Here is a 9,868-nt window from a genome sequence, read left to right as displayed (position 1 = left end):
CAACCTTCTTTCCCTTCTTTCCCTTCTTGCCCTTCTTGGGCTTGACATCCTCTTCGGGCCACTCGTCATCGAGGTTCACGGCTGTACTGGGTTCTGGTTGCTCATCAGCCGGAGCCGTTACTTCATCAAGCTCCTCATCCTCCTCCACAGCCTTCTTCTTGTCTTTCTTCCCTTTCTTTCCTTTCTTCGGCTTGACATCCTCTTCGGGCCATTCATCGTCCAAGTTGGGTTTGGTGTCGATAGCGGGGGAAGGTTCAGCCTCATCAGCCTCGTCATCGAGATCGGCAATTTTTGAGGCCTTCTTCTTCTTTTTCTTATCCTTTTTAGCAGCATTGGCAGCAATGGTGGCCTAGTGATATGTTAGCCAGTGGCAATGGCGACCCATTGTCGAGGACATGAAGAAGACTCACCATCAAACCACCACCCTCTTCATCAGACACAGCGTCTCCATCTTCCAAAAGGTCAAAGAGACTATGGCCAGCTTTATCACCCTTCTTGGGAGCTTCATCGGCTTGAATAGGGGACCCGGATTGCTCGAGAACAGCTTCCTTTTTCTCCCTGGAAGGTGGCAGCAAGTGAGCTCAAGACGGGGATTACGGCAGAGTTGAACGTACCAGAACTCGTCATCGTCGAGGTCCTTCTTCCCGCCCTTCTTTCCCTTGTTCTTTGGCGGCATTTTTGCTTGTGGTGATCAGTGAATGTTGTGGATTTGATTATTATGGATTCGGTGGCGGATAATAAGGGTTCTCGAGAAATGACTTTTTAAATGGGGGGCGAGATAGATATAGCTAGTTATCCCAGTTTGAGATTCTGTCCTGTCCAAGTGGTAAATATTGAGCTTATATTCCGAATCACTCAGGCACTGGCCCAGAACACGAAGGATGTCCATGATTTGATCCGCTGCTAGATCCGCTATCGGTACATGCGACCAGAATAACTAAATATAAACAGGTCATCCGCACACACTGTGCCAACCCAGATCCGGCCATCCCGAGAATGCCCACAAATCACACAGAGCAGTATGAGCTGCCAACATTCCCGTCTTCCCCAGAGGCGGGGCCCTCCAGACTGCCACGGCCACAACGCAGAAGAGCTTCTACCTGGACAAAGTCACGCACCCTTACTCTTCACCCGACAACTTCCGCCGCAAATCTTCTCTTCTCAGCACCCTCCGGCGCTTTTCCCTCTACACGCCAACGGCATGGCCGTACTCGCTCACAATCAAATATCGATCAGTCTGAGGTGCCAAGGCTTCACCGAGCTACTTTTTTAAATGAGGATCCTTACGATGATTCAGAAGAGGTTGACTTGCCTGATTTCGGTCACATACTGGGTTTCAACGATGAGGGCGAGGACCATTTTGCAGTAGCCTCTGGTATGCGGACTAGGTGGAAGCGAAAGCTATATCTTTTGATGGAGGAACCAGGAAGTGGTCGAGAGGCATTTTTCGTTCATATTATTGTCACGGGGGCTATTATATTCAGGTAAGTCATGTTTCGCAATGGTATGCACTAATAACTCTAATCCAACATGTGTAGCGCGATACTTACAACTCTATCCACCATGCCTGCGTTCCATATGGAACCGATTATCATCAAGGCCCTTTTCGGTCTTGACACCACTATCGTCGTTCTTTTCACATTTGAATACTTTGCTCGATCATTAGCACATTCAGATTCATGGGCGCAATATTACTCATGGGCAACATCATTCTTTGGGTTGCTTGACCTCGTTGCTATATTGCCCTATTATATCGAGGTCGCACAAAACGAGGATACCACCATCCTTTTCCGGTTTTCAATCCTAAGGACCTTTAGACTTTTACGAGTCTTTCGGGCGTTCAAGTATCAAAATCAGATGCTTCTGACTATCGAGGTCATGTATGTTGCTGTAAGGCGCTCGAGAGATGCGCTTTGGGCCTTGACATTTTTCATCATCCTCGTGCTCGTGCTTTTTTCGACTCTCATATACTTTGCCGAGCGCGGCACATGGGATCCTTCATTGGCCGCATTCATTGATTCTGACGGTGACCCCTCTGCTTTCGATTCCATTCCCAGAACGGCATGGTTCTCCCTCGTCACCATGAGCACAGTGGGATACGGGGAAGTCGTGCCAAAAAGCTTTTTGGGAAAGCTTTTGACAATACCTTTACTCATGTTTGGGCTACTTCTTATCGCCTTGCCAAGTTTCGTCCTGGGCCGAAACTTTGCCATAGTGTTTGACGCCATGACCAGGCAGTTGCCAAAAAATGTACGTCGTCAAACTATCTAATGATTCAATGACAGTCTAACAGCTTAATTTAGGTCTCTTCCCGTATGCCCACTCCTCGCGAATCTATTGAACAGACCACGACCACTCCGGCATCAACAGATAACATCCCACTCCTCCCTGTATCATCGCAAGATACCCAGACTAACACTCCCAACGGCCCTTCTTTGTCCAGACCTAGGTCAACTTCCCCATTTCCTATGTCAGGGATAGTGAATCAGAGAGCGGCATTTGGTAATGCTCCGCGGATGTGGGAAGGTGGGATAGATGGGACGGGAGGGATGAAGAGGGAGAGAGATCTCACCAACACTAAGTTGGCCAAGAACCAATTAGTGAGTAATGGTTCTTACACAACAAGAGTCATCAGGTATTAACAATTGCGATAGATCCTCTTTGAACAAATAGACGCACTTAGACAAACGATAGATAAGCAAGGGGAGATGCTTGCACGATTAACAGAGATGCTGAACGTCAAAGACAAGGGAAAAGGCCCCGAAAAATCAAAGGGGCTGCAAGAAGATCACTTTGCATTGGGGGATAGCGGAGAGGAATAATGATTGTGTATAAATAAGGACGCATGGCCTCTCGCGATATGCATTTTTCGTCCGTTTCTGCTATTTTATGATAATGTCATTTTGGAATCTTAGTGCATGCTCAATCAACAATGGCGCTCCTGTGATAAAATCTTTATAGCAATTTTGAGCCAGACAAACTCGGTTCCCCCAGCCGCGTCTCTCACTGAAGTGCTCATTGCTTAGTCAGCATTCAAGCTCTGGTTCCTTCGTTAATCATCTTTCTCTTCGTTCGTTCTTCTCGTACATTGCTGCCATTACTCTCTTTTCCTTTAGCCTCTTATCATCTATCAAAAAAAGGAAACATGGCGGCAGCCTCGAATTCCGCACCGTTAGATCCAAAACTCGGACGAGCAGCAGATTTTGTTCGCCCTGACTTCCACCAAGTCAATCTCGACCTGGAAAACTACCTCAAGACTGAGCGCAACTTCAAGCTCGATGCAGGTATGTCATTAACGACTATGTATATTTTTTACGCTGATATATTGTATAGACCAACAAATATGTCCTCTGTCCATCACGCCTCTGGGCTGTCCGCTTCCGCCTTCACAATGTCCTTATCGTCACACTACCCCCTCCCAACTCAATTTCAAGCCGCCACCTCCTCTCCCGGCTCACCCTCGAGAGCGAGAAAAGAAGCTAACGGTCTGCAAACACTACCTTCGAAACCTCTGTAAAATGGGAGACAATTGCGAGTACACCCACGACTTTAATCTTCGCACGATGCCAGAGTGTATATGGTTTGTCAAACAAGGCAAATGTGAGCTGGGAGGAGAGTGCCTGTATTTCCATCCCAGAGACAGAAGAGTTGAGTGTCCGGATTACAATAGAGGATTTTGCGTGCTAGGTCCTAATTGTCCGAGGAAGCATATAAGGAGGAGGCTGTGTGATGCTTATGCCGCTGGATTTTGCCCTGATGGCAAGGACTGCAAATTAGCTCAGTAAGTTGTTTTCGCGCACCATTTTTTTTTCTGCCATCGCTAACCTCTCCAACTAGCCCATCTCCTAACCGACCGCCCCCAGAATCGTATATCAATCCTATCCCACCTGACCCCGAAGCCTTCAATGGCCCACCACCCCAATTGCCTGCTGGCTATGGTCGTTGGCGAGAATACAAATATGACCCCAATGCAGTGGTTGTACCAGCTGCGGCGTGGGTTGAGGGTGGAAGTTTGTCTGGTTGGCGAGCAGGAGGATTTTTGTCTGCGAATGCAAGAAGAGATAACCAAAGGAATAGAGACAATGATGATGAGGGTGGACGCAGTGGTGGAGGAGAGAGAAAAGGAGGCTGGCAAAAAGATCTTAGCACAGTGCTTTGTTTCGTAAGTCATATACTGTTACAATCTCAATAGCTTGCACTCATAATCAAAACAGAGGTGCAACCAGTATGGTCACTTTGCCAATAATTGTCCTAATCAGTATGTGCCTGGAGACCGGGGAGGTGGTAAACGTCGGGAATGATAAGGGGCATCAGATGGTTTGGAAATTTTAGAGATATGTTGTAGCATACCAGTAATGCAATCGCAGTAGGCACATGCAGAAAGCTGCAATGTCAGATTACCAATACACAAGAAGCCAAGATGCATAGAATAATTACAAAAGAGTGTACGAGAAACGATTATTTTCTGCCCCTGTTTCTATAGTAGGCCTTTTTGGGTTGACCATCATCATCACTACTTTCATCTTCATCTCTACTCTTCTTCGCCTTGACGGATCCGACGGAGATGTTGACCTTTGGGGGCACAGCGAAACCAAACGCCTTGCCAACCTTGGCGAGGTCGAGCTTGTTAACATCAAAGATCTTTTTGAGAGAGTAAGACGCATAAGCTTGAAGGTAAGACCTGTATCCATCCCTCGCCGAAGTGTTGAGGTAATGATTCTTGGAAATCAGGCTCTCGAGTTGCTTCTGCACATCTGCAACCTTTTTCTGAGGGAACTGATATTCGTTGAGAGGGACTTTAGCAACCTTGAGGAAGCGAAGGAAGCCAAGCTCGCTAGGCAAAAGGAAAAGGAGAGACTTTCCAGATTTGCCTGCACGAGCCGTACGGCCGACACGGTGGATGTAGTCTCGCGGATCATCAGGCGGATCAAATTGGATGATCCAGTCAACCTTGGGAATGTCGAGACCACGTGCAGCGACGTCGGTACAGAGGAGAATACCAGCAGGGGCATTGATGAATTCAAAGAACGTGTTTGTACGCTTCTGTTGTTTTTGTTTACCCTGCAGAGACTGGTGAGCAATGTTCAGCGTAGCTACGAGTGAGCTTACATGAAGGTCCAAGACAGGGACATCTATATAATTTAAAAGTTCGGCATGGTACTTGACAGAGTTACAGCTGGAGAAGAAGACAATAACCTTCTTCTTTAAATTCTTCTTGAGGAATGTGAAAAGGAGCATGAATCTCTGGTCTGACTCGCATACGACATAGCCCTGTTCGAGCATGTCTGCAGTAGAAGCTTCCTTAGTTTCATCCACATTGATGTAGAGAGGACCTGGGCGAAGGGAGATACGGGCAAGATCAGTAACTTTGGTGGTTTGGGTAGCGGAGAAAAGCATTGATTGACGGTTTTCTAAGAGAAATAGGTAAGCTTGAGATGGCTGCCGTGAGATCAGCACAATAACTTACCAGAAGGAAGGAGTTTGATGATCTGTTTCATTTCTTCTTCGAAACCAATTTCCAAGATTCGATCAGCCTCGTCAATTACAAGAGCCTTGAGATTCTTGAAAACAAATCCTTTCGTGTTCTGATCTCAATGAGCACGACTCCGTCAACAGACATGGGATGCACGTACCTGCAAATGATCAAGAAGTCTACCGGGAGTAGCAACGATGAGGTTGACGCCCTTGACCAGCTTATCGGCCTCTGCCTTACGGTTCGCACCACCCATGAGGACACCAAATGTTTGCGAATGGTCTTGCATGAGCTCCTTGGCAACACCGAAGATTTGGAGGGCGAGTTCTCTCGTAGGAGAGATGATAATGACACCGGTTCCTTTAATGGCGATTAGCCATGCCATTTGCCAGGGACTGTTAAGACTTACCATTGACGGGCTTGAATCTTAAAGTGCTCAGAAGCTCCACGCTGGGAACCAAGAATGCCATGGTCTTTCCACTGCCAGTCCTCGCTGCTCCCAGTACATCCTTACCAGCCAGCAAAGGAGGGATAGTTCTGGCCTGGACTTCTGTCATAGTCTCGAAACCCATACGCTCGATGGCAGCAGTAGTAGGGGGGGAAAGGTTGAGGGTAGAGAAGGGGACCCGCTCGTAAACAGTATCAGGAGCGGACCTGGCGCCGAGTACAGCATCTGAGGAAGTGGCAGGAGCGGACTGGGAGTCGTCGAGAGTGACTTTTGAGGAGGAGGCCTCTGGGACACGCTTTGCGGGGGCCTCGTCGTGAGCGTTTGAGGTGCGCTTCCGCTTGTTTACGGTGGTATGAGGCTTCGTGGACGACATGGCGGGGTGTGCGGAACTGTGTGCGTTACCGTGAGATGGACGCCTGCAAAGAAGACAACCCTTGCCGCAACTTTTACTGGGATAAAACCACCATAAATACACACAAAACAAATCACCAACCCAATTTGTGCCTGGATCCCCAGCCAAATTTCTGCGCTGTCCAAATTCTCATTCGATCTCATCTCTCCATTGCATCTATCTCTTTCTTCGTAAACTAGTAAAGTGAGTTTTTCCTTCCATCCTTTTTCTTTCGTTCTACCACATCCCATCGAGGATGACCTTGTGTTCATTTTCAAACTAGAGTCTGTTAGGCCAAGTGCCGAAGACCCATAAACGCACAACTCTGATACCCTTTCTCTGTTCGCATATTGGATGCCTCGCGCAGACTTGGTGGACCTAGCTGACACGCTTGAAGTATCTAGCAAGGGTCGTCAGCGATAAGCTCCCCTTCAAAAATTTTCATTCAGAGCCAGGTTAGTACATTTCCTCTTGTAAAATTTTCTTCCATTTTCCCAACACTTTTCTACAATGATGCCCCGAAAGGGAATTACCGCCTGAGCACATCTTCCTTTTGCGGCGTAGCAATACGTCCAGAGGTTGGTGGCATGCTGTCAAAACATGGCTGTTTTATTTTTACTGATCATTCCATCCTCCATTACGATTTGGATTCCACATGATCACTTCGCTAACTCACTGCTGTTAGGTCTCTTGACCGACTGAAAATTTTTTCTTTTTTTGTCTTGGGGTATCCATTTTTATTTAGAGTGAGTGTTAATTTCCTGTGGCCCTCTCCCATCACGCTCTTGTCTTTTGTAATAAGTGATGATCACAACACGACGGTCTTCTTACCCAAAAAAACCATGGTGTAAACGCCCGAAACCCATTTTTCCGGGCACCCAATCTGACTCTACCATTCACTTCTGCTTTTGTATTCAGAATTGTGTAGGACTATGCGCTGACAATTGTTTCCAGCCCTCATAATGGCTCCACGTCAACCAGTTGCTGGCCCTTCGAAGCCGAAGCACTCGCAGCAGCCTGCAATCCAGTCACCTCCGGCTCCTGCAGCAGTCTCGGCATTCAACTCCACTCGCACCTTATTTGCTCTAGCTTCGCCTGTTTTAGGGCAAGCAGATAAAGTTCAAGTTTGGGATGTTGCCGGTGACCGTGTAATTTCGGAATGGGAAGTAGTTGGTGCTAGTAAGGCATCCTCTGTTTGCTTTACTACCGTGCCATCCGACGCCGCTAGTACGAAAAAGAAGCGTAGAAAGTCTGGCTCTGGTCGTGGCGCTGAGGAAGAAGTGGTCCTCGTGACAACATCAAAGAGCCAGCTTTTGGTTTTGTCTACTAAGCAAACGGAACCTTTGCGAACTCTTGATCTCCCAGCTTCTGTAACTGCGGCCTGGTCTGAAGAACGTGCGTCAATACTGGCAACTGCTTCCTCTCTTCTCGTTTTATCGGCGGATGCCTCTAGTATCTCTCACACTTTCACTTTGCCATCCTCCCTTTCATCTCCTACTGCCATCACAATTCTTCCTACATCGACCGCTGAGTCACTGCATGTACTCGTTGCCTCCTCGCTCGTCGTCACCCTTCACCTGTCACTCGCTTCTCAGGAGGTCACTTTCGTCTCATCACCGCTTCCTGCATCTACCTCTTCTATCTCTTCACTCCTCCCTCTTCCTCTTACAGAGCAAGGTGCTTCGTTCCTTGTTGTGTCGGAAGATGACCGCACAATATCTCAATACACTCTCACGTCGCCCCAATCTCCCGCGAGGCTTTCATATCGCTACGCCTCGCCTACACTATCTTCTGCTCACTCAATTACGGCTGATCCAGATCTTCTCGCGGTATTGCACGAGTCCGGGGAGATTTCTCTTTTCCGCCTTCCGTCTGAGCTTGATCTTTCCCGCCCCCAGTCAGATGCGAAGCCAAGTACTGTGAAGATCGTTGAAGGAAAGGAAGAGCGTACAGCCCGGCTGTGTCGCGTTGCCTTTGCCCCTGTAGATGATGGGGCATCAGGTGCATTGCTTTGCGGAAGATTGACAGGAGGAGGTCGTGTCAAATGGTCGCGTGCGATCTACGAGCTTCCGGAAGGCGGTTTGAGACCAGTTACCGTTGTCAAAGTTGAAGCTCAAGAATTAGTTGGAGCTTCATCAGTGTCAGAGGTCAGTACGATGTAACTCTTACATGAACCGCTTGCTGATCTTACTTGCAGACTGTCCCTGTACAACGCTATGTCGCGCCCAATACGGTGAATGAAGCGGCTCCCGAGGACGTTGACGAAGCCCCCGTCTCCCAGTTGCCTTCTGATGTCAATATGGCAGAGCTTTCGCTCGGCGAGCGCATGCTTGCACCAGATTCTCAAGAAGCCGACACCGGAAGCAAACCCGCAGCCTCTTCAGCCGGTGTTACCCTTGACGGTCCTGTCAATGCAGCTTCTCTCACTCGTGTCCTCGTTCAGGCTCTCCACACATCGGACCCAGCTCTTCTAACACTGTGTTTGTCCCATCGCAACCCGGTTCTTATTCGCAACACTATCAGAAAAATGCCGCCTCAGTTGGCTCTTCCGCTTCTGAAAGCTTGTGTGGAGCGACTGGGTCAAGGCAAGGGCGCCAACAAACGTGGTGGAGGCCGTGGTGCTGCGCAGAACGAACAGCAGGGTCGTGGCACTGTTGAATGGGTAAAGGGAGTGCTTGTTGAGCGCGGGTCTATCCTTATGACTATTCCTTCTTTACCTGTCCATCTTGCTTCGTTGTCTCAGCTGCTTCAAAATCGATTGGAGCTCAATCAGCCTCTACAAACTCTTTCCGGCCGTTTGGATCTTGCTCTTGCCCAGATTACCATGCGGCGCATCGCTGCTGAGCAGGCTCTGGAGAATGCAAAGAACGGTGGACAGAAGGGCGGCGAAGGTGAGATTTATGTCGAGGGTGAAAGCGAAGATGAAGATGAGATTATCGAAGTTGGCGAAGATGGTGGTGAAATTGAGGACATTGATATGGGTGGATTGAGTGAGAGCGACGAAAGCGAAGAGGAAGAGGAAGAGGAAGAGGATGAGGATGAGGATGAAGAATCAGATGATGATCCCCTTGATTCCGGCTCAGACAATGATCTACTAGATCTGCAAGCTGAAGAAAGCGGAAGTGACGACGAGGAAGAAAGTGAAGATGAGGATTAGTAGCATCATTGTAATATTTGTCAATACATTTGCATGTCACATTAGCATTTCCAAAATTCGATCGCAAGATGCTTCTTCTCTCATCCGTTCATCGCCGTACATATCAACGTCTAATGATGCAGATTCTAACATCTTATTTGGAGTTGAGCCAAGGTTTGTAGTAGGCGGACATCATTAAGAGACGTAGTGAAGCCAGTCACGAGGCTTGACATCTTCGTGGAGAAAGTTTATTATACTGAAGACGAACTGTAAACATCGCAGGCAACAGGCTTTGTAGGTGTCTTCATCCATAGATCTGAAGCTGTACGTATTATAGCTGTACGTAAAGAACGCTAGAACGTGTCAAAGATGATGAGCACAGCTTGAACACTGAGAGCGTAAAACTATGAAGTTAAAATC

The 9,868-nt window shown here is 48.0% G+C and overlaps 5 protein-coding genes; 3 read left to right on the top strand and 2 right to left on the bottom strand.

Moving 5' to 3' along the window:
* The window catches only part of CNAG_03606 (translation initiation factor aIF-2), a 4,632-nt gene extending 3,850 nt beyond the window's left edge, over positions 1-782 (bottom strand). The window contains exons 1-3 of the mRNA XM_012191946.1: positions 615-782; positions 411-558; positions 1-349 (exon numbers count right to left, since the gene is read on the bottom strand). The exon at positions 1-349 is cut by the window's left edge and continues 179 nt beyond it. Of these exons, the coding sequence (XP_012047336.1) occupies positions 1-349; positions 411-558; positions 615-676 (559 nt within the window). The 5' untranslated portion in view covers positions 677-782. The remainder of the gene's footprint in view (positions 350-410; positions 559-614) is intronic.
* Positions 783-937: 155 nt separating this feature from the next.
* Positions 938-2,885, top strand: CNAG_03605 (hypothetical protein). XM_012191945.1 has 4 exons: positions 938-1,484; positions 1,539-2,250; positions 2,304-2,600; positions 2,655-2,885. The coding sequence occupies exons 1-4, from the start codon at positions 997-999 to the stop codon at positions 2,820-2,822; spliced, it is 1,665 nt and encodes a 554-aa protein (XP_012047335.1). The 5' UTR covers positions 938-996; the 3' UTR covers positions 2,823-2,885.
* Positions 2,886-3,000: 115 nt separating this feature from the next.
* Positions 3,001-4,513, top strand: CNAG_03604 (mRNA 3'-end-processing protein YTH1). XM_012191944.1 has 4 exons: positions 3,001-3,284; positions 3,334-3,781; positions 3,838-4,162; positions 4,215-4,513. Exons 1-4 carry the CDS (start codon positions 3,146-3,148, stop codon positions 4,299-4,301), a joined length of 999 nt encoding a protein of 332 aa, XP_012047334.1. The 5' UTR covers positions 3,001-3,145; the 3' UTR covers positions 4,302-4,513.
* On the bottom strand, positions 4,329-6,344 carry CNAG_03603 (ATP-dependent RNA helicase HAS1). XM_012191943.1 has 5 exons: positions 5,883-6,344; positions 5,634-5,833; positions 5,468-5,585; positions 5,110-5,411; positions 4,329-5,061 (listed from the first exon to the last, which is right to left on the bottom strand). Exons 1-5 carry the CDS (start codon positions 6,292-6,294, stop codon positions 4,459-4,461), a joined length of 1,635 nt encoding a protein of 544 aa, XP_012047333.1. The 5' UTR covers positions 6,295-6,344; the 3' UTR covers positions 4,329-4,458.
* Positions 6,345-6,471: 127 nt separating this feature from the next.
* On the top strand, positions 6,472-9,610 carry CNAG_03602 (U3 small nucleolar RNA-associated protein 5). XM_012191942.1 has 5 exons: positions 6,472-6,516; positions 6,710-6,767; positions 6,998-7,058; positions 7,267-8,459; positions 8,510-9,610. Exons 4-5 carry the CDS (start codon positions 7,275-7,277, stop codon positions 9,467-9,469), a joined length of 2,145 nt encoding a protein of 714 aa, XP_012047332.1. The 5' UTR covers positions 6,472-6,516; positions 6,710-6,767; positions 6,998-7,058; positions 7,267-7,274; the 3' UTR covers positions 9,470-9,610.
* The last annotated feature ends 258 nt before the right edge of the window (positions 9,611-9,868 follow it).

Source organism: Cryptococcus neoformans, chromosome 2 (genome assembly GCF_000149245.1).
Source record: "Cryptococcus neoformans var. grubii H99 chromosome 2, complete sequence".
Lineage (NCBI taxonomy): Eukaryota > Fungi > Basidiomycota > Tremellomycetes > Tremellales > Cryptococcaceae > Cryptococcus > Cryptococcus neoformans.
Note: the sequence above shows the minus strand (reverse complement) of the source record. Positions and strands in the feature narration are given on the sequence as shown.

What these genes read in the sequence shown, in the direction of transcription:
- CNAG_03605 (XM_012191945.1), top strand. Translation starts at nt 997, where the DNA reads ATGCCCACAAATCACACAGAGCAGTATGAGCTGCCAACATTCCCGTCT. An exon ending in ACGGGGGCTATTATATTCAG is followed by an intron (nt 1,485 to 1,538) that starts GTAAGTCATGTT and finishes CAACATGTGTAG; the next exon opens with CGCGATACTTACAACTCTAT. An exon ending in AGTTGGCCAAGAACCAATTA is followed by an intron (nt 2,601 to 2,654) that starts GTGAGTAATGGT and finishes CAATTGCGATAG; the next exon opens with ATCCTCTTTGAACAAATAGA.
- CNAG_03604 (XM_012191944.1), top strand. Translation starts at nt 3,146, where the DNA reads ATGGCGGCAGCCTCGAATTCCGCACCGTTAGATCCAAAACTCGGACGA. An exon ending in AAGGACTGCAAATTAGCTCA is followed by an intron (nt 3,782 to 3,837) that starts GTAAGTTGTTTT and finishes CTCTCCAACTAG; the next exon opens with CCCATCTCCTAACCGACCGC. An exon ending in TTAGCACAGTGCTTTGTTTC is followed by an intron (nt 4,163 to 4,214) that starts GTAAGTCATATA and finishes TAATCAAAACAG; the next exon opens with AGGTGCAACCAGTATGGTCA.
- CNAG_03603 (XM_012191943.1), bottom strand. Translation starts at nt 6,294, where the DNA reads ATGTCGTCCACGAAGCCTCATACCACCGTAAACAAGCGGAAGCGCACC. An exon ending in AAGATTCAAGCCCGTCAATG is followed by an intron (nt 5,834 to 5,882) that starts GTAAGTCTTAAC and finishes TCGCCATTAAAG; the next exon opens with GAACCGGTGTCATTATCATC. An exon ending in TCCCTGTCTTGGACCTTCAT is followed by an intron (nt 5,062 to 5,109) that starts GTAAGCTCACTC and finishes CAGTCTCTGCAG; the next exon opens with GGTAAACAAAAACAACAGAA.
- CNAG_03602 (XM_012191942.1), top strand. Translation starts at nt 7,275, where the DNA reads ATGGCTCCACGTCAACCAGTTGCTGGCCCTTCGAAGCCGAAGCACTCG. An exon ending in GAGCTTCATCAGTGTCAGAG is followed by an intron (nt 8,460 to 8,509) that starts GTCAGTACGATG and finishes TCTTACTTGCAG; the next exon opens with ACTGTCCCTGTACAACGCTA.